This window comes from Gobio gobio, assembly GCF_949357685.1.
Source record: "Gobio gobio genome assembly, chromosome: 11".
In the NCBI taxonomy this organism is placed as follows: Eukaryota; Metazoa; Chordata; class Actinopteri; order Cypriniformes; family Gobionidae; genus Gobio; species Gobio gobio.
In genome coordinates, this window is record NC_137104.1 from 20854637 (window position 1) to 20878098 (window position 23462).

Consider the following 23462-nt stretch of genomic DNA (forward strand, 5'->3'; position numbering starts at 1 on the left):
ATTAACAGTTTTTATTAATCATTATGAATGTTAAATGTCTGAAAAAAAACATTTAAATGTGAAGTCTGAGAAAACATGTTGATAGAAAAAGATGGTTGCTAAATACCCCTTCAAATATTTTTATGCACAATGTTCTATGGACAGTAGAAAAACTAATTGTGTAGGGAAGATTTAAATATCTATATGCTTGGAGCGGTTTTCTGAAGTGATCATAATGATTTTAATTTTGTAATATCTTATTTGTTTAAGGTGATAGGCATTCAAGATTGCTATCATTAAAGAAGTTATTAGTGACCACATCTCCTCCCCCATTGTGGCAGTGAGCTACAAAATACCCGAAGAAGATGACACTTATCCTGGAGTTCATACAAAGGTAAGCAACACATTTTTTATGAAATTGTGTATAGATCATTTTGTTGTGTTGCTGTTTATTAAGTTGAAAATAATGAAACCACATAAGATGTAGTTGAAGTGAAAAGCTAACATGTCATGCAAATGGAGTCCATTGGAAACACAAAGTTATATACAATGTTTTTATAAAGTAAAATAGCCTCTGCCAGACCGCCTTCCGTATTCAACCTATGCAGAAAGTGTAATGCCTCTCGAAGTTCAAAATGCTTGCGCTACGTCCGTCGTCATCACGCCACTTTCTTCGTAAGCTGAATATGGAAGGCGGTCTGCCAGAAGCTAGATATTTATACTTTTTACTTTATTTATGTTAAATATGGATATTTTTCTTACACAAACCCATCAATACACTTCAGAAGGCCTTTATTAACCCCCAGAACCGTGTGGATTACTTTTATAATGGATGGATGTGCTGTTTTGGGCTTTACATTTTGGGCTGCCATTCACTGCCATTGTAAAGCTTGGAAGAGCCAGGATATTTTTTAATATAACTCTGACTGTATTCGTCTGAAAGAAGAATGTCATACACCTAGGATGACTTGAGGGTGAGTAAATCCTGGGGTAATTTTCATCTTTGGGTGAACTATCCATTTAACTGAACATACAGAAAAGGAAAAGGAAGTCATTAATTACTCACCCTTATGATGTTCCAAGCTTCTCCCTGTGTTAACAGCCTACGCAACTACCACTTTCAAGGTCCAGAAAATTAGTAGACATCAAAAAAGTAACACCATGTCCTAACCAAATGCTATAAGATTCTAGCAACAAGCTGTTTTTCTGTCCACACCAAATGCGATAGTCAATCAATAACCACAGCCAATCAGAAGATCTTGTGGGCTGGCACTACATAAAATGAATGCTGTTGACGTAGTAAATACAGTACAGCGCTTCCGAGTTACGTCAGCGCTACACCAGAACGCCGGCTTACCATTGGCCGATGGGGTTCACGTGAGCACCACGATGCATGCATGATGCTGACGCAGGAGCTGACCAATGTAGACAGCATACAAGACTGCCCCAGACAGAAATTGTTAAAGTCATTATTTTTGTTAGTTTTTTTGAGCACAAAGTATTCTCGTCACTTCTTAAAAGTAAGGTTGACCTACAAGTCACATGGACAATTTTAACAATGTATTACTAACTTTCTGGACCTTGAAAGTGTTCATTAAATAGCTGTCTATGGAGGGGTCAGAGAGGTCTCGGATTTCATCTAAAATATCTTAATCTGTGTTCCGAAGATGAAGAAAGGTCTGACGGGTTTGGAACGACGTGAGGGTGAGTAATTAATGACAGAATTTTCTTTTGAGTGAACTAACCCTTTTCCTATTGTTCTCTTAGGGTAAGGACACCAAACCGACGGCAAAGAACTAGCGCTGATGAAAGCCTACCGTGTTGGGGCAACTTGCAAATGCACTCTGCGCCTGTGTGTAAGGAGACCGCTGTCTATTGCTTCAGATATTCGTCATTCAGAAAGGCTGCAGATACACAAACCATACGTTTTGAATAACAATCACGCTGAACGCTTTCTTTATTCCACTTCGCTCATGTTAATATTAAAATATTCACACTCAGGTAAGTTGATGTAAAATTACTTTCTGTCTGTACTTGTCTTGACTTCTTTGATCACTGGAACCTTTCACTCTACTATTGACTATAAGTCTTTAGCAATTGTTAATATTACAAGCAGCAACCCTGTCTATGTATTCTGTTTGTTTGCTGCTTTCTTTTTTAATTGTATTGCATTTGAAAATGAAATAGATAGATAGACTTTACCCATTGAATGCATTTAAGAATGTTTACATATTATAAAAATAAACAATTGTCATGTATATATTGTTCTTGATTTATTTGCTATCAATTATATGCTATAATTTTATAGAAATTTCTGCATACGGATTGTCTGTGAAAGTACAGTAAATGTACTGTAAATCTACAGAACTTTCCGTTTTAGAGTTGAAGGAAATAGTAACTATAACGGAAAATGTACCGGTAATTTTCTGCCAGTACATTATCCGTTTTTTTTACAGATTTTTTTTTTACAGTGTGGCACTCATTCATTAGATACTAGTACCTATTAACTCTTTCCCCACCAGCGTTAAAAAAAAAAGTTGCCAGCCACCGCCAGGGTTTTTGATCATTTTCACAAAAATGTAATGGCCCATAGAATATTTTGTTGTATGAATATCTGAGCATGCAATATATAAAAAAAAAAAAACGTTTTATTCTAGCTTCATGCATTCCTTTTTTATCAACACTTAAATATGGGTAAGTTTCATAAAAAAAGCAACATTTTGAACAAAAGGCTGAGAATCACGTTTTTGTCAAAGGCTACATCCAGATCAGATTCAGAGCGACGATCAAACACAGAGGGAGTAGATCGGGTCCATCAACACCCCTAATGCTTGCAGAGTCCTATTGCTCGTTCTGGGTCGACATTTCATTCAGTAACATTAGGCAGTTTTGATTTATATGATGTTTAATGTTGATGATCATGTTATATGCATCTGCTTACATACAATCGCTTGTTTTTTTTCTCCGTCTTCTTCGCCTGTGATTTGATCAGGAGATTCTGTACTCATTCAGAAGTTACGTAATAGCGCCCCCTAGTGTATAACAGTGAAAACACGGAAATTCGGAAAATTTCTGTGTTTGGCGGGGAAGCGTTTTCTTGCAAATAACGGAAATGTATATGTTTGGCAGGGAAAGAGTTAAATATGCACTAGTACTTATTTATTAGATACTAGTACTTATTCATTAATTACTAGTATGTATTATTAGGTACTACTTATTCATGAGATACTAGTACCTATTAAGTAGATACTTGTACTTATTTTGATAGTGACTAGTAACTATTCTTTTGTTACTATAGCAACACATTTAAAAAAAATTGCCGTTGATTTCTATGGGGATCTGTCATTCAGATATCAACTATTCAGTTCCGAGTAGTATGTATTTTAGATACTAGTACTTATTCATTAGCCTCTAGTACTTATTTATTAGCTATAGTACTTATTTATTAGCTACTAGTACTTATTCAATAGATACTTATTCATTAGCTACTATAGTACTTATTCAAAAGATACTACCTATTTATTAGATACTAGTATGTATTCCAAATGTTACTAGTAAGATTTTTTATTTTACTAGTACGATTTTTAATGGGTACTAGTATCTAATAAATAAATACTAGTATCTAATTATAAGTTCTAGTAACTAATGAATAAGTACTAGTGTATATTTAATAGGTAGCCTGTGAATGAGTAGCAGTATCTAAAAAATAATAACTAGTATCTAATGAATGACTACAATCTTTTAAAAAGGTACTAGTATCTAAAGAATAGGCACTAAAAATAGGCACTAGTAAAGAATAAGCATATTAGCTAATGAATAAGTACTAGTCCTTAATGGAATATAGTATCTAAAAAATAAATACTAGTAGCATGAAAATAGATACTAGTATGTTTTAAGGATTAAATGTTAAAACGGCTTGCCATAGTGATACTAATCAGTGGATGCAATGATGTTCACAGTAGTGCAGTTGAGGGGAAACATCCTGTTGTGGGTGTCTTTTACAGGTGAAACTAGGTTTCCTCTTTCTGCACTTACCTTTCTGATTTGGGGGTTACCCTTGTCTCCTGACTCATCTTCGTGTTGGGTTGTGGGTGGGGGACTATGACATATCACTCCCTAAATACTTCAAGGTCTGGGAATTTTTTTAATTGTTAATTTTGAATAGCTGTGGAAAACATACACACGCACTACACAGGTGACCTTCCAACAACTCCCAATACACATATACCTGCTTAATGTCTGCTAAAGAGTAATGTAATACTGCTAGTGTCGTAATTATGTGCAGACCACAGCTTCCTAGCTCTGCAAGATCATTCAAAGTGTCATCAATGATAGTCATTTTACACTTGAATTTTTTATACATTGCACAATACTATGTGCGTAAATAGTAAATTGGGAGAGACTGTGTTTATTATCTTTTTTTTGTTCCCATAGCATTTAAACTTTTGTGGTTATTAAAAGTGTCCACTTGGGCTCAGTTTGGATTATTTGTATTTATTTATTTAAAAACATAACTGTAAGCACTGCGTTAAAACAAAAATAATACATTTGAAATAAAAATAAAATAATTAATCTGTAAAATTAGATCATAATGCCTTAGATATGTTACCAAAGAAATCGTATTTTGGTAAATCATTTATAATAAAAAGTCATAATTATGAGATAAAAAGTCAAATTTATGACATAATTGACTTTGTCACAATTAATACTTTTTTTCCCAATAATTTTGACTTTCTCACATATGACTTAGTGTCATAAATTTGACTTTTTATGTCATATTTCCAGCCTTTTATTTCATAAATAAGATTTTTATGTCACAATTTTTACTTATACTGTCAACCTTTTTTTCATAGTTATGACTATCTCATATGTGATTGAGTGATTTTTTTTTCCTTATGTGGCAGAATTGGTCTTGCATATGTTTGAGACATTTATACTAAAAATACTAGTCTATGAGTCTTGAGTATGAACAATTCACTTAAAAATAAAAGCTTAGCAACAAACTCAATAACATTGCTATTGTTTGAGAAGTAAATCATAGCCTAAATATGTATATCTTTCATAGACAGACCTAATAGTATATAAAATGAGACACATAAGAACTGGATCTTTAGGGTTTTATTATTATTATTGATTGCAAACAGTAGAGATGACATTATATAACGTTGTATACAAATACACAACATGTATCAACAATATGTCCAATGTCATCTGAACATACAAGAGAAAAGAAAGAAAAAAAATTGAAAAAGGAGAAGATAGAAAAAAAGGCCATGAGAGTAAGATATTATTTATACATCAGTAAGTGTACAAATTAAAGTCATTACAAAGTGAGGTGAAATAGCAGTACATTTTAAATTCTTAAAAAAAAACAAAAAAAAACAAGGTTTGTTGTAGGTGAATTTACATTTATGGATATAATTTTTTTTATTCTATATCCATAGGAAAAATAAATTAAATGTATAACAAAGCAAGCTTTGTTTTTAGTGTGGTAAGAGTCAAGGTATCCAAAAAGAATGTCTTTTAAGTTTACTGATATATCTAGCTGGATATTATCTTTAATAAATGTGTCAATATTGTTCCATAGTTGGTCAGTACAGAAACATGACCAAAACAAATGATAAACAGTTTCTGAGTCTTTAGGTGCAAATGAGGTAACTTGCACCGTGACGTCTGAACCGGAAAGTGCTCCTTCCTATCGCCACTCCCACATATACGTCACGACGGATTGACCAAACCCGGAAGTGAAGATGGCGACCGCCTACGAGAGGTTCAACCTGTAAGTTAAAACTTTTATTCGAGCGCAGCGACAGATATAAACCCAAACAGGGCCCAGTTTCACTTGAATGAATGTCAGCTTGTTTAATGGCAGCGTCTGTGGGCGCTGTCAGTGTGTATGGTTGCCTGTACAGGGCAGATTGATGTTGTGGTGGTGGAATCTGTACAGGCTTAAGCCGTTCAGAGACTGTTCAGATTGGCTGTGTATCAAAACCCAGTGAGCTACCTGTCTAGACAAAACGCTCGAGCTGAACCTTTTCACTGCATTTTGGAAATAAAACGCTCCTGTGAGGCGACAAATGCTATCTAGGCAGCTCATTGGGTTATGAGACTGGTGAGTCTGGACAGCACCTGCTCTCATACATTAGTGAGTGTAAGTTAGATGTAGACTAAGTTGCTCATTTTTGATTATGCTTAAAATGTAGATTTGTAGAGGCATTAGTGCAAAGCTGCTGTTAAATTGTTACTTTTTTTGTTCAGTATGTCACATACTTTATCATTACTTTGAAATATTACATTATATTTGAAAAAGCCACAGAGAACCATTAGATATGTACAATTAATATCTTGTCATTTGACTTGTATGTAATGTCCAGGTATGTATCCATACTGTTAAAATTGCTTTTCTTAAGGGTTGAAACTGCAGACGCACCATTGAAAGGGAGGTAAACCTAAATGGAATGTCACTAGCCCACGCCTTGCATCAACATGACACTGAGTTGATTAGCAGACACACAGACACTGATATGAGTTTTTTTGGACTCAATAAAACCAGTATGTCAGAACCTTGCATCATTTGGCCCATAAGAGTCTCTATGCACTTTAAAGTCACCATGAAATCAAAATGCACAATTATTGTATTTATGGAAGATTGCGGTATTCATTATAAATTATTATTTATCTATGCACAATATAATTTTTTTTAATCTGTAATCAAAATAACTTCACCTCTTCTCTGATGATGTGTTTACTGGTGTGAGGGCGGAACAACCTGTCACTCACATGACTTTACTGCAATAGCAAACCAATTCCTGATGGGCAAATTGAAGTCCCGGACAATTTTTTTTTGTTTTGTTCGAAAAGCTATTTCAGTCAGATACATGTCACAATAGTGAAGAAAAGGCTATTGCAACTTCTGTTTCATGCCAACTTTAAAAATAATTGTAAAATAATGTGTTTTTAATAATTTAAATAATTTAGCTTTTTAAAATTACTTTTATAATGTTATTTTTTTGCATTACAGTAATGACAAAATGTGCTTGTCATAATATTAATGTCACAAGAATGCAACATTTTTATATGTATTGTTCAAAAATATTAGTAGTGGTTAATGGTTATTTATTTGATTTAATCGTTATTATTTGTTTATTTAATGTATTTATATTGTTTTCTGGGGTGACCTGGACATGTTCTTTACAGTCTTATTGAGGATCACCATTATGCTTACTAAACACCTAAATAGAGATGGTTGTTTGCATCAGCTTTAATTATGTGATTTTCCCCTTTTTTAGAGGTACAGTTAAAGGGTTTCTTCAGTGATTTAGCATCAAGCTTTGTATCAGTAGAAACCTGGTAGTATATTTGAATTATGGTACTTTCCCCCCTCATATCCTCCTGAGACGAGAGAATTATGCATTTTATTTCTGGGAAAAATCCTCCAATGATGCAAATATCGTAATTTTGAGACTACAGGAGCTAGTTCCGCATGCTTTCAACCCGCCCACAGGTAGGGGTTTCACTCACAGAATGTAAATGCGCACGGCTCGGGCATTCATAATGGAGCAAAGTGAGTGTTTCAACTTTTCAATGAATTCCTATGAAAGTTTAGCTTCCATATGCGATCAGATAACGCTCCAGACTGGACACGCGGTGAGAATGACAGCCGCGCTTACCTCAGCTCTGCTCAGCTCTTCTCGTGATGAATGAAATCTGACTTCTGCTGCGTCTGTGACGTGACTTTCGTTCGGCTCACTCACACTTTATTGAAAAGACACATTCAGTTTTTAATTGTCTGTTCTCTAACTGAACAAAAGGATTTTATTACTATGAATATCAAAACGACGTTGGGGCGGTGCGCAAGTGATAACCAATAGCCGTGGCTTTGGGAGTGGCCTCGTAGGGCAGCGAAGCAAGTGCATTCTGGGAATTGTTGTCTTTCATCCACATGAGACAAAAATACATTTTCTGTCTTTTCTCAGTCTAGAAGGCACCAAATAAAAAAAAAATTCACATTTCTACAACATAAATGACACAGTTTAAATACACATTCATCTTCCCAGCGCTTGAAGTGCCCCTTTTAGGTTGATACATACTCCGCAAGAACAAAGAAAAAAGTTCTCGCTCCCAGGGCTGCAAGAACAAAATTACGTAATTTTGTTCTCGCAGCCCTGCCTTGGGAGTTCTCGCAGCTCGTTCTCGACCCCTCATCTGAGCAGAACTTTTTTCTTGTGGGTGTCCGAGAACTATTGTGTGATTGGTCAGAAATGTAATGTGGGTGGGGTTAATCCGGAGAAACGGAGATGTTCGACACCTGCTTTTCTCGTGAAGCATGAAATGTACTGGCCAGAACGAACTTTGTTCTTGTTCTTGTCACCTCGAGAAAACGAACACATTTCTTTGTTCTTGCAGAGTATGTACCAAGCTTAAGCCTTTGAGTCTTATGAATGGCCTCTTGCATTATAAAAAGAGCATTGCCAGTGGTATTACAGCTGAGAAAAGCTTGTCAAAACTATAATGACATTAACACTAGCACCATAGGCGCTATGTTTGCTTAGACCGAATAGACTCTTTAACCATTTTAATTCACCATCAAATCAAATCACCTTTATTGTCACACCACCAACAAAACAGAAGTGTAGTGGTGGGTGAAAGTATTTGGTACATACTCCAGACAGCGCACTTTACAAGGCATGAAATGTACATAAAATATACACGATTCAGAATGTACACAATAAAGGAATTATACAACACAGCACATAAATCCAGTATTGTGTATATTTTGTATTTAATTTTTTATAATGGCTGTGTCATTTACAGACACTAGACAGTTCAATAAATGATGCAACTTTGCCGCAACTCTGGAAAAAAAAACAACAACAACCCCTGCAGGTTAAAGTTGAACACATGTGTTGTCTTTACTTGCGTGACCATGATCAATTGGCTCTGAGAATTATAAAAATACCAAATAGTGTTACTATGTGTCATCAACCAAACTGTGAACAATCACAGTGATGATAGAATGATTAACGGGGCAGAGGTTAACCGTGCAAGCACAGCATGCCTCCCTGGTTGCAGCAGACACATTAAGTGGTTCACAAAAAGTGGTTACTCAGCATTTTGGCAAGGAAGGAAGACACCAGCCATAAAAGTGGGACACTCAAATAGGATGTGTTCCTGAAACAGATTCTCAAACTCCTCACTCACACTGTCGAAACTTGCATAATGAGATGATCCAATCCTATCTGTATTTTCATCTAAACTTTGTAAAAATATGCACAGTCGAAAAGTTAAGAAAAAAAAAAAGTCTGATTTATGAAGCTGCTGGTACTTTACTCTCTCCAAATGGTCTGAGATGAGATTCAGTTTAAAGCTATGACGTTTCTGCCGCTGTTTCGTGTTACTGATATTTTCACCAGTCAAAAGCTTCTCAGTGTCTTTGGTCTTCACTCAGTACTGTTTAGTACATTCCCAATAATCTTGTGATTTGCTACCAGAATGTAGCTAACTTTTACAAATGCTAACCAGCCAAACCCTCACCCCATGTATTATACAGGTAAAACCTGTGTTTACCAGCACAATGATAAAAGACTCAGAATATACATGCTGCTCTCAGTTTAATAGTTAGGTTTAAAAAATAGAACACGATTGCTGATTTTTCCTGTTTTTTCTGCTTTTCATAGGCATGCAACACCTGAGAAGTTCTACATTGAGGCTTGTGATGATGGAGCTAATGACGTGTTGGTTATTGATAGGGTGTCCACCGAGATGACCCTTGCAGGTACGTATGGTTTAATTACTAATAAGCTTGGAAGTCTAAATACTTTATATTCCAATTCTGTGATACACTTTGGTGTCCCATCATTTTTTAAGCATTAGAGGCACACATTTTACACGACACTACTGTAAAACAATGCTTAAATGTTTGATAAACTGGAAATGTTTAATAAACTTTGTCTAATATAAAATTAGCCCAGCATGAGAAATTATCATTTTACATATCAAATCTAAAAATGTTAAACATAACAAATGTTTTAATTATATCAAATTTAATTTACCCTACGAAAAACCTTTTTCAATGATTATATTTGTATTATTAGCACAGTTGCTGCATGAATTATTCAGCTTTGCCACATTTTTTAAAAAATATATTAAAATATAATTCAGTTATTTTAATATTTTGCAATATTACTGTTTTTACTGTATTTTTGATCAAATAAATGCAGCCTTGTTGAGCATAATAGACTTCTTTCATAAACATCTTACCTACCACAAACTATTTTCTATTACTAGAAAATTGGCAAAGTACCAAACTAGGGTGCTATGAAACGAACTATGTTTCAAAATGTCCCAAATTTCAATAACAGGATTACTTGGTGAATAGAAAATAAATGGCTCATATAGTTTGTCCTCCTGAGTTTGGCGATGAACATTTTCTGAAGGTTAAGCACCTAATTTCTCTGACCATGTAGAAAAAAGTACAGTGAAAGATTTATAGTATGGGCTGCTGGGATCTGACATTTATGAAGAGCCTCAACTTATAAGAGAATCAGACCTTTCAAAGTCTGGCATCGATGAAAAGTTATGGCAGCTATTTGGATTTTGTCGTAGTTCTCTCTTTTAATATTGACCTCCTTACAAAGTGGCATTTTATCATTACTGTCATTGTGACATTTTTTTGAGGTAGTTCAGTTGAGGTAGTTGCTATATTATAGATGTATACCAGGAAAAGCAGAGCACAGCGCTGTTACTTCCTCATGCTGAAGCAGAGAAGTATATTAAAGGTCCTGTTCTTCGTGATCCCATTTTTCAAACTTTAGTTAGTGTGTAATGTTGCTGTTAGAGCATAAATAATACCTGTAAAATTATAAAGCTCAAAGTTCAATGCCAAGCGAGATATTTTATTTAACAGAAGTTCCCTTTCAAAGCCTACAGCGAACGGCCGGTTTGGACTACATCCTGGTACATCCTGCTTTAATTACGTCAGTAGAACAGTTTGTTGACTAACCTCCGCCCACAAGAATACGCGAAAAAGGGGGCGTGGTCTTGTTGCTCCCTCGTGGAGAAGAGGAAGTGTTGCGTTCGGTTCGGTTGCGTTTGTCGCCATGTCGTTCAGACGCTGTTATTTTCATCCCGGAGTCAAATCACCTTTGTTTGGCCTTCAGGGGCTGTAGTTTGAGCGCGTTCATCTCCCCGTTATGGTAAGAGGCGTGACCTTTCCGGGCAACGCGTGTAAGCTACTGTCGAATCACAACACGGGAACCGCTGGCACAATCAGAACTCGTTACTTATTTCTGAAGGAGGGACTTCATAGAACGAGGAAATTCTCAGGCCGTTTTGAGGACAGTGAAAACAGCAGTATACAGATAAGTAAATTGTGTGAAAAATACTTTGTTTTTTTACACATGAAACATGAACACATGTTATATTGCACACTGTAAACACAATCAAAGCTTCAAAAAAACACGAAAAACGGGACCTTTAAAGGGGGCCTATTATGCCCTTTTTCAATGTCTTGATTTTGTTTTTGGGGTCTGTTTTATTATGTTTAAATGTAAAAAGGCCACGTAAAATTACAGAGCGGGGTCAGCGCATGCTGAGGCGCACAGTACACAGAAGTCGCCAACTTTCTGCTGGGTCAATAGCTACAGACCTCCAAACTTCGTGTGGCCTTCAGATTAGCTCAAGAACAGTGCGTAGAGAGTTTACTGGAATGGGTTTCCATGGCTGAGCAGCTGCATCCAAGCCTTACATAACTAAGTGCAATGCAAAGCGTTGGATGCAGTGGTGTAAAGCACGCCGCCACTGGACTCAAGAGCAGTGGAGACGTGTTCTCTGTCTGGAGTGAGGAATCACGCTTCTCTGTCTGGTAATCTGATGGATGAGTCTGGGTTTGGCGGTTGCCAGGAGAACGGTACCTGCCTGACTGCATTGTGCCAAGTGTAAAGTTTGGTGGAAGGGGGATTGTTTGGTGGAGGTTGGGTTGTTTCTCAGGTGTTGGGCTTGGGCCCTTAATTCCAGTGAAAGGAACTCTAATGCTTCAGCATACCAAGACATTTTGGACTATTTCATCCTCCCAACTTTGTGGGAACATTTTGGGGATGGCCCCTTCCTGTTCCAACACGACTATGCACTAGTCCACAAAGCAAGGCCAAAAAAGACATGGATGAGTGAGTTTGGTGTGGAGGAACTTGACTGCCCTGCACAGAGTCCTGACCTCAACCTGATAGAACACCTTTGGGATGAATTAGAGCGAGACTGAGAGCCAGGCCTTCTCGTCCAACATCAGTGCCTGACCTCACAAATGCGCTTCTAGAAGAATAGTCAAAAATTCCCATAAACACACTCCTAAACACTCCTTGTGGAAAGCCTTCCCAGAAGAGTTTAAGCTGTTATAGCTGCAAAGGTTGGGCCAACTCAATATTAAACCCTACGAATTGAGAAAGGGATGTCATTCAAGTTCATGTGCATGTAAAGGCAGATGTTCCAAAACATTTGGAGTATAAATACAATATAGTGTTTTTTACATTGTTGCAGCACCTCTCTTCCCAGTCTGTCTGTAATGTTCTGTTTAGTTCCTCTCTCTACGAAGCCCCTCTTAGGGCAGTCTGCTCTGAATGGTCGGCTTGATCAGTGTGCTGTGATTGGTCAATCGCTTTGAACTTGGGAAACGTCATGCCCCTTACCATAACCTACGAGTTTCAACACACTACTAATTCAACTCAGCCAGGCCTTGCCTTTTTTGTATATTCCTTGTCTGGGAATTATTTATATCAAGGATATTGCGATGTGTACGTTCCCAGGAGAAAACTCAAGACTACAATCAAGGCATTCTGGGAGTTCAGAAACAGTACTTACTGATATAGAGAATAACTCCCTTTGACTTTGTGCTTTGTAACTTTGCAGACCTTTTTCATGCTCAAACAGCAACATTACACACTAAAGAAGGTTGGGTAAACCCCTAAACCTAACCGTAACAAATGTAGTTACCTTATATTACCAGTACTTTCTTGGGTAAGTACACTTTAAATACGCGCACTGTAAAATAAAGTATACCTGAAAGTGGATAAACGATAAAAGTATAATAGGACCCCTGTAAATCTCCCTAATCTGCAAAATGGGTTACTGTCGCATTAAATTTTTTTTTTTGTCCTAGGTATTAAGGACATCCCCCCATCAGGCGTAACCAGGCCCATTTGTGGAATCATGGGAACTGTTCGCCTTGTGGCTGGTAGGTCCCATATTATTATGTAGAATTCGGAACGTTAATTGTATCACGGATATGTTTTATTACCATGACGCATTATTATTTTTTTTGCTTATTCAGGGATGTACCTCATAGTCATCACCCGGAAGAGGAAAGTGGGCGACCTGTTTGGCCACACTGTCTGGAAAGCGGTGGAGTTCGATGTGATTTCTTATAAGAAGACCATTTTGCACCTCACAGATATTCAGGTCATCAAAGTCCCTAACCTCAACTTTCAGTCTAATGCTGATGTTTGTAACACCTTGAATAGAAAGTGGGCTCTAAATGTCAATTGTTGTTTGATGAGTTGCCAAGAGCATCTCTAAATCGTAACCAAAGGTTTCCTGCTATGAATTCTTTGCCCTTTTTCCATTTCCATTTACTCAGAAGTTCTGTGAGAACAGCACAACAGATGCACCCCCCCAGTTTGTGAAAACGGGACGTACTCATACAGTAAATTTTTTATTTGAGCCCACGCTCAGAGCGCAGTATCTCATTACAGTGTTGTATACTTGCTGCATTATTTAGCAAGGCTAAGACTTCATCTGAAATGCTGGCGTTGGATACAGCCTGTGAGTAGACCAGTAATGGACATGGGAAATGTTTCCTGCTACAGTTGAAAAAGTACCTGGAAGGCTTGACTGCAAGTGGCTTAACTAGACTGATAAAGTACTCCAAACATCTCCGAACCTTCAGATAAGAGTAATGTAAAGGCAATGTAAGGGTTCAAGTGTGCAGTGAATGCTTCTAGCGACGCTAGCATGGTTTATGCAAGTACGTTTTGCATTCTCAGCGTTGTTTGCATACTTGTCCAAAGTATAATTCTGGCCTCACTAATAAGACAGGGATGAAGGTGCCACACATTTACTAATCTGTTGTCCACCCTGATTTTAGCAGGTGATGATTCAGTGCATGAATTTTGATAATGAATTGCATTTAAATCTTAACTCTGTGGGCAGAGATGAGCAGAATTGAATAACTGCAGAGAGGGAGATAAGCTTGCGCACAAAAGCAAAGGGTTCTGCTGACCAAGTTCTTCTGGGAGGAGGAATCAATTCAGGTCGTTCCTGTTCCACTCCTTTCCCAGAGTCAGAGCTTTGTGGCTAGTGATCATGTGACTGCAGAAGGGATATGCACAGACTCAAAGGTCTGCTATTGGCCTAGAGCAGAGTTTTGGCACTTGCACATTTAGCAACGCTTGTTTTCAGTAAGAATGAATAAAAAGTTGTGTTAAAGTAAGTTTGCTGTGAGTGCTGTGTTATGCATTGGACCAGAGTAACTAGTAAACATGCATGTTTTGAATACATGATATGCATTAGCCACAACTACAAAACTTTCAACTGCCATTTTTGAACATGACAAACTCCTACCATTTGTCAAAGTCATGGCTTAGCAGTTAGATCTAGTCCAGTACAGACCAGGCTTAAGCCAGTCCCTGACTAAAATGTATGTTTAAGTAGTTTTAACTGAAAACACACGTTATATATATATAATGTCAGTGCCATTGTTTTGTCTCAAGATGCACACAGTAATGTTTTTTTTCTAAGTCACGTTTATAAAAGCTACTTAAATGTTCTAATTGTGCTAATCCTGGCTTAATCTAAGCCCTGTCTGTGAAACCAGGCCTAAGTGTTCAAGAGAGAGATGCCAGTTCAGATTTGGCCCACATTATATTGTGATCCAAATTTGCCAATTGTCTATTATAAATTTAGTACGTTTAAATGTTTTCATGAAATTGGGCAACAAAAAAAAAATGTGTGAGGGTTTTTTTGTTAACTAAAAAGAGAGAAACGGACAAAACAGTATCATTAGATTATATTAATAATACATTAATAACAAAAACAATTGTTTATTATTATTATACAATTATTATTTTAAAAATAATTTAATAATACAATTATAATACATACAAATAGAATTAATATTATTATTACATTATTTAATATATTATTGTTTTTATTATTATCACATACTAGGCCTATATTAAATATATATATTTACTTTATCTTTATACTTTATTTGTTTGATCTGCAACTGTTCAAATAGAAAATAAATTATAAATTAATTAACATAATTAATTATTAATTTTCAAAAGCATACCTTCAAAAGGATTTTTTAGTAGTTAACTTTAAACACATTTTTAATAGAATAAAAAATCTATATAAATGATCATTATTGACCATAATAGTATTGTTTACTTTTGGTTATATTGCCAGATTTTATTGTCAAATTCATTATTACTCACCCCTACCTGATCACATTTCCCCATCTTCTCTCCATTATGTCCTGTCCCGGTTAATTAAATAAAAAAAACAACAACCCTAGTCTTATTTCTGTTCAAATCATGTATTGCCGATAATCTTATTCAATGGCTTTCCTTCTCACAGATGCAAGACAACAAGACGTTTCTGACTATGATTAGCAGTGTACTCAACACAGACGGTTTCTACTTCTGCACGGACTATGACCTGACCCACACCCAACAGCGTCTGTCCAACACCAGCCCGGACTTCCAGGAGATGAGCCTGCTGGAGAGGGTGAGCAGAGGAAAGACTGCAGATGAGAACGAGTTATGATTGCAGAAGAGAGACTGAGCTGTTTGAAGTTTCAATGGCAGAGAGAGAAATAGAGCACAGCAGGGTGCAGGTTTTTCATCAGTCATCACATACAGCTGGTCAGCTCATTGTCTCAAACCGCATCTCTAATTTACAATAAAGAGCTGTCACAGGAGATGTGCTGTCTCTTTGTAAGCTAGATTCGCAAGCTCTTATTTTACAAGCACACATGCTGACATGCGGGCAGACGCTGTGTTATCCCTCAGATTTTGTTTTCATGTTTTCAATGCCAGAGTTTGTTCTTTTATGTCAGTTGTCTTGCCATTTTATAAAGCTCAAGTTTAGTGTGTTCAAACTTTCAGAGCATATTTGGTTGCACTGTTTGTCATGTATTAGATCCTGCAAAATAACTAACTTCTCAGATGATCTCTGGAGTTGTTTAGTTTGCTCTTTTCTTGTCTCCCCACACAGGCAGACCAGAGGTTCATGTGGAATGGAAACCTTTTAAGAGAAATCATCTCACAGCCTGAGGTATAAAAATATACCTAATTCATAAAACATTAAGCATACGAGAAAATCATACATACTTATTCACTGGTTCCCCTTTTCAGCTCCATAAATTTGCATTTCCTGTCATCCATGGATGTATCCTTTGAGGTGCATTTTAACATCGTTCATGGTTAAGTTGCTCTCTTTATTCTTCCTTGACTGGCTGGATAAAGAAAAATATGAAATGTGTGCTGTTTCTGCTAAAGATTCTGTAACTGGACATGATTAGTTCAAAATCAATAATCTAAAAATACATTTTATTTACCAAGGGGATTGCCCCTGTCATTTGTACTGTAAGTTGCTTTGGATAAAACTGTCAGCTATAATTAGTAAATTAGTAGTAAAACCATGTGATATTGAGGCTTAACCTATTGCTTCAGTTATTGTGATGAAGCCATGCTGCATCAATGGGAAGGTGTTTCAGTGGATCCTCATCTCTAGACGGAGCTGTTTTAGAGCGGGGGTCCGATATTATGTCAGAGGTCAGATATATTCAAGCATTTATACATATGCACACAGTTGTCTTTACTGCTGATATTATAATTTCCCCTTGCACCCCAGGCATTGATTCTGAAGGACATGCTGCTAACTTCGTTGAGACGGAACAGATAGTCCAGTACAATAATGCCAGGGCATCCTTTGTGCAGGTTGGTTGAAACTACTGTTGGCCTCTATTACAGGGATATTTGTTGTTGACCTCCCAAAATTCACCTCAGAGACTTAATTTGTGCTCTTTCGCTCTCCTCTTACACAGACTCGAGGCTCCATGCCCTTTTTCTGGTCTCAAAGACCCAACCTGAGGTACAAGCCCAAGCCACAGATAAGCACCGAAACCAATCATGTAAGATCACATCTATCTATCTATCTATCTATCTATCTATCTATCTATCTATCTATCTATCTATCTATCTATCTATCTATCTATCTATCTATCTATCTATCTATCTATCTATCTATCTATCTATCTATCTATCTATCTATCTATCTATCTATCTATCTATCTATCTATCTATCTATCTATCTATCTATCTATCTATCTATCTATCTATCTATCTATCTATCTATCTATCTATCTATCTATCTATCTATCTATCTATCTATCTATCTATCTATCTATCTATCTATCTATCTATCTATCTATCTATCTATCTATCATCTTGTCTGCTTGCAGATGGATGGATTCAGGAGGCATTTTGAGTCACAGGTTCTCATTTATGGCAAGCAAGTGATTCTAAATTTGGTAAATAAACTCTCTTATTTTTCTTGTGTTAGAATATTTCAGAAAGTTGTAGCCATTGGTCACAAAGTTTAATTTAATTGCTTTATCTGTAGGTGAATCAGAAAGGATCCGAGTTGCCCCTTGAACAGGCCTTCGCCAAAATGGTCAACGGCATGGAAAATGGACTCATCAAGTACTTCTTTTTTTTGTTACATTTAGTAGCTTCTCTAAGCTTTACATAAAAGCAGATATCTTATGATCATATCAGATCTTTGTATTTGCTACTTGTATATCACTGTGTAGTGACCCTTGTGTTTCTTTCGAGGTACATAGCCTTTGACTTTCACAAAGAGTGCAGTAAGATGAGATGGCATCGCCTCCAGATTCTCGTTGATGCAGTTTCTGATATGCAAGAAGAATTTGGGTTTGTATTTATTTCTGTACTGTCATTTCTGCACATTTTTATAGGAAATGTTTCATAAGAAGCTTTTGGAGATGACATAAAGACTACATGTCTGTGAAGAGAGGATGGAAAGTCTGATGTGTAAATATGCAAGTCATTTAATCAGGACTCTGTGGTCTCTGATTTCGTCACTGGCTCACTTTGATCTGGTTTTTGAATGTTGATTCTGCAGGTATTTTATGGTGAGCTCAGACGGGAAGGTGTCGTCCGAGCAGTCTGGAACCTTCCGCAGTAACTGTATGGACTGCCTGGACCGCACCAACGTCATTCAGAGCCTGCTGGCCAGACGCTCCCTTCAGAGCCAGCTACAGGTGCAAATAGAATCTTCCTAACTAGTGTGACGCAATTGAGGACACTTACGCACTAGAGAAAGCTGACAGGCTGTGATTTTTGTGGCTTTTTGCAGGATTTTTCTGTCAGTGAAAGCCACTTACTAGAAACTTGACGCGTCATGTCTTTTTAGGAAGGATAAAAGCTCTCTTGTGTAGTCATGTTTGCTTGCAAACATTTAGAAATCAGTGATATGGATCTATAATGTGGTTGACAATTGATTTGTCATTATGTCTATCTCTTCACCTTGACCTGCATGTCATTTTAGAGGATGGGTGTCCTCCATGTAGGCCAGAGGATTGAGGAACAGGCTGATTTTGAGAAGATTTATAAGAACGGTGTGTTTTATATTTCTAGAAATTACTTCAGTACACACAATTCTCCTGTTATCGACCGTAAATAAAGCAAGAAACTGCCATTGTTTTCAATTTCTCTTTCTCTCAGCGTGGGCAGACAATGCCAATGCCTGTGCTAAACAGTATGCAGGAACAGGAGCCCTAAAAACTGACTTCACCAGGTACTCGTCCCAGACTCCTTTCAGAATATCTGCAGTTGTGTACGTCTACCGTTGTAACCTTTACCTTTGACCTCAGAACCGGGAAGAGGACTCACTGGGGCTTGGTAATGGACGGCTGGAACTCAATGATCCGTTACTACAAGAACAATTTCTCAGACGGGTTCAGACAAGTGCGTATGACTTCTTTGTCTTTATGTCTTTCAATCAGACCCAGTTTGCTGTGGTGAATTTTAAGTAGTTAACTTTGCCCACAGGACTCCATCGATCTCTTCCTTGGAAACTATACCGTGGATGAAACTGATGGCTTGACGCCTCTGCATGTGCAGAAGGACTGGAAGTTCCTCTTGGTCAGTGCTTTGTATATACTGCTTGTAAGAGAATATGAATTAAAAGAGATCATTACCATGATGAATAAAAAAGAGAAAAATTTAGTCCAAAGTTGCTTCAGGCAGACCTAATATTTTATTATTCAACACCACCAGCTGCTGGTCATTTCCTGCATATTTTATATTGTTATGTCTTTGTAATTCCTTCTGCAGCTTCCTGTTATTATGGTGGTGGCTTTCTCCATGTGCATCATCTGTCTCCTATTGGCTGGTAAGGTCTGGCATTATAATGCAATGTGAAATAAAGCAATAGGGTCAATGACATGACACAAATTTTGTTTATGTCCAAATACATTCATTTATTCAAAAATTGAAAAGATGCAATTTAAACATGCAGTGACTTAAACACACCTTCAGTGATGAGCATGTTTTTAATTTATCTATTAAAAATCATTTTAACCGTTCTGATAACAAAAGCCTCATAAAAGGGGTCATATTGTGTTTTTTTACATTTTCAACTTTCTTTAGTGTGTAATGTTGCTGTTTGAGTTTGAAAAAGGTCTGCAAAGTTACAAAGCACAAAGTCACTCCAAAGGGAGTTATTCTCTATATCAGTAAGTTTCTGAACGAAACTCCTCGATTGTAGTCTTGAGTTTTCTTCCAGGAATGGACACGTCACAATATTTCTCATTTAAATAATTCCCACCCAAAGCAAATGCAAAAAAAGGGACAAGGCCTAGTTGAGTTGAATTAAGGCCCTGATATACTTCAAGTGAAATCAAAGAACGAACTGATGTGACGTCATTTCAAACTAAATCAGGCCAAAACAAACTTCGTTTGGAGCTTCGAAACAGCTTGCCAAGGCGAAATTTCCGTAAAAAGTTTGCTACGTCTGGTAAACACTGTTTGTATTACCATTGGTCCGTGGCGATGAACACACTGGAGAGCTGCTTTATAGTAGAAAATGAAGTTGTACTTCTGATGAAATGAGACACTGACACTGTTTTTCATGTTTAATACGGTAAAGCTGCTTGATTTTAAACTATTGTATAAAGTGCTATATAAATAAATGTTACGTGACTTTACTAGAGTGCTGAATTCCAGAGCTCGTGCAAATATATCCACATTGCTATGATCAGATGTTTTTCTTATGCTTTATTTAGAAATACTTACTGTTTTCTCGATTTTATTGTTTTTATTTTGTGTTTTAAAAAGTCGGCATACCAAAGCTCCAAAACTTTGTAATCGTGGACTCACACATGGGTTACATTTCGAGCAACACTGGCTCTTCGTCAAACAAATAAAAACTTTTTCAACAAGCCTTTAAACTTTACACACATACATATTCAATGTGTAAGGAAAATGTTTTCATTTTTTTTTTTTAATTACTTAATTTGGAACTTACATAAATAACAAAAGAATAAATTTTTAAGCACTTGGCACGTTTTTATTAGATTTCCAAAAGATTTAACTTTTCTTAATTATGTCCAACAAGAGATGTGCGTTAAAATGATTTTATGAATTATAAGGCTCCATTGCTATTGCTTCTTTTGGGAAATGTAGATGTGTACAGTAGTTTGAGAATAATAATGGATCTGGTTCTTTCATTCAGGTGACACTTGGACGGAGACCCTGGCATACGTGTTATTCTGGGGAATGGCCAGTGCTCTTACGACTGCTGTCATCGTGGTCAATGGACGAGAGTTTGTCGACGCACCGAAACTGGTCCAAAAAGAGAAGATCGATTGAATACACAGACCTCCTTCCTTCTGCTCTCTGTTTCCTCTTCATTTTCCTCCAAAAGTTTTTATTGACCTGCTCTCCACACTGTCCTTAAACTTCTTCAGCAGAGCAAATATCCCTGTTTCCTGCTCCTATAGATGGAGCCTTTAAAACTGTATTACCAGCCTGTATAATTTCACATCAGTTACTGTACAAATTTCCATTGAATCATGGGACATGGTGTCCACATTTCCTTACTAGTTTAGTTTCATCAGTTCAGAATTGCACATGGGTTGCACAAGTTCTCCAGCCTGTAATTGCATCGTGGACATTGCATCTTATTTCAAAGGCGGCTGTGTTATCACTTTTGGAGATCGATCTAAAATTGACCCGTTGTGAAATTTGAGTTATTGTTTTGGCTATAGAGTTTCTGGTTCATGATATTGGACACCAGATGTGTACCCATTGGCCCAGTCTATGGGTTGACAGATCAATGAAGGTCTATTCTAATTAGATTGCTATGCAAGGGAATGTTACATTATGCATCAATAGCTCAGCCCTTGGTTTTTACCATTTCTGTCCTCTCAAATCTGTCCCGAAATCAGCATTTTGCCTTGGATATATTTTTAGTTGTTTTTTTGCAGTGGCAGTTTGGGTTTTAATGTGGTTTCCTTTTGTCCTGCCAGCATGTTTATGGTTTTGTGTCTCTCATCAATGATAAAATTAGACAGCTGTGGACCGCACTAGGGAGAGAGAGGTATTGAGCACTGTTTCTTTGTGAGTTTACAGAAAAAAACGTGAACAGCACTTTCCATTGTGACTCCTTTATGTCTCTTTGTGGACCAATGAACACTAACAGATATGACACGCATAAAGTCACTCTTTAATGGCTCTTTTATGGCACTCCTCTTCAACATTACCACTTCAGTGGCAGTTCATTAGACAGAAATAGACTTCTATCAGATTACCTGTCAAATTGGCTCACACTTTTAATTGAATTCACTTAAACTATCCTGACAATTGAAAAGATATTCGCTTTTGATTCAGTGATTTAGGTGGCGACATGAACGTCATATATCAGAATAAAATTGTCCATTTTCTTAATGTTCACTTGCATGATGGTGCATTTCAAAATGTCTTACTTTTAACCCACCAATTTCCTTTCATTTTGACAAACTTGGGCACATTTAGCAAGGTTTTTTGGCAAATGATTTACTTTTAAGGTCTTCCTTTTGAACTCATTACTACCTTTAGAACTGGATGGCTATCAGTTTGGTTTAATGTAGACAAAGAATGTAGAATTTGATGCCTTTATATCTGTGTTTTGTAATCATCTGCAAATGATAATACAAGCTGCAGTAACGGGAAACATTGGTAACAGGATATTGCAAATGAGAGTTTCATCAAATTCATTTGGGGCATATTTTATCCATTTCCTTTGTGTGCGAAGATGAAGAGAATATGCAGTACAACTTGGAATTAAAATGACTGGATGGAAACACAACACTAATAATTAAATCCTGTAAGTTTGGTGTTTACCTGTGTAAATCTGATGTGTAAACTGTACATTGGGAAGAAATTAAGAATATATATATATATATAAATATGAGTGTGTCATTGTAATAATGTACTGTACATTGTAGTTTACAACATCATAGCTTTAGCACTTTCTGGTTGAGTTATCGATCAATCGAAGTGATGTTAATTCACATTCTTCCATAACAGGGTTGGATGAATATGGCTTTCATTACCCTAGATTATGAACCGCATCATTGTATTTCCAGGGTGTGATGGTTTGAAGTGTGTTAAATGACATATTATCAATATTAATTGTTTTGGTCTTGTTCCTGACAGTGTTTTTAAATACTGTTTAATCTTCTCTCTCGTCTTGTTTGATTAAGAGAATATATGCTTCAACATTACAGCCGGATTTATGATTACTGTGGTATTTCAAAAGTCTTCAGTAGGCCTACTCCCCCCATGAATTTCAAGGGTATAGTTTGTGAGACATTACATCAGTTGTCTTTAATAGTCTATCAGTCCTTAACAGTCTCTAACATCTACAGTGATGAAAAACCACACTGCTTAAGACTATTGCTCATAATCTTGGTATTGTTTGGTTTTGAGTCATTGAGGTGTAATTCGATATCTTTTAACATAATTTTCAACCACTGTGACTGATTGATTCATCATGAAAACATGTTTAATAAATTCTACCAGTAAAATGATTGTTTTTCTTATTAATGCAAATATTAACAGGGCTGAGACACAAACATCTATGAGATAAAAGTTAATTAGATAAGTCAATGGTTTAGTCTTCAACCAGCCAGTGTTCTGCCATCTATGTAAATAATATTAAATTAATCATTGATATGAACTGTTATATTAACATGAGATTCCAGTTCTTTCTGATGGATTTGACATTTTGCTGTCTTATATTCACTTCAATCATTTGCACTCTGTCAAATATGTCATTTTTATTCTCATATTAAAATAATACTATCCATCCTGGATTCATAGCGCCTCCATGTGGTTACCTATTGAATGCAAATTGTTCACACG

The 23462-nt window shown here is 36.6% G+C and overlaps 1 protein-coding gene across 1 annotated transcript; it reads left to right on the forward strand.

Annotated features, from left to right (window-relative positions):
• The first annotated feature begins 5699 nt into the window (after positions 1-5699).
• sacm1la (SAC1 like phosphatidylinositide phosphatase a) lies at positions 5700-23412 on the forward strand. The gene is made up of 20 exons (XM_079830191.1): positions 5700-5758; positions 9657-9754; positions 13130-13204; positions 13301-13428; positions 15607-15756; positions 16246-16305; positions 16386-16419; positions 16704-16805; positions 16885-16970; positions 17078-17164; positions 17495-17563; positions 17656-17735; positions 17868-17966; positions 18178-18316; positions 18604-18673; positions 18780-18852; positions 18929-19022; positions 19107-19199; positions 19392-19449; positions 20791-23412. The coding sequence occupies exons 1-20, from the start codon at positions 5730-5732 to the stop codon at positions 20925-20927; spliced, it is 1761 nt and encodes a 586-aa protein (XP_079686317.1). The 5' UTR covers positions 5700-5729; the 3' UTR covers positions 20928-23412.
• Positions 23413-23462: the final 50 nt, after the last annotated feature.

Excerpts from the sequence above, each read along its gene's own strand:
- sacm1la (XM_079830191.1), top strand. The coding sequence starts at position 5,730 with ATGGCGACCGCCTACGAGAGGTTCAACCT. Across the intron at positions 18,674-18,779 it reads TGAGAAGATTTATAAGAACG|CGTGGGCAGACAATGCCAAT; the intron begins GTGTGTTTTATA and ends TCTTTCTCTCAG. Across the intron at positions 18,853-18,928 it reads CTAAAAACTGACTTCACCAG|AACCGGGAAGAGGACTCACT; the intron begins GTACTCGTCCCA and ends CTTTGACCTCAG.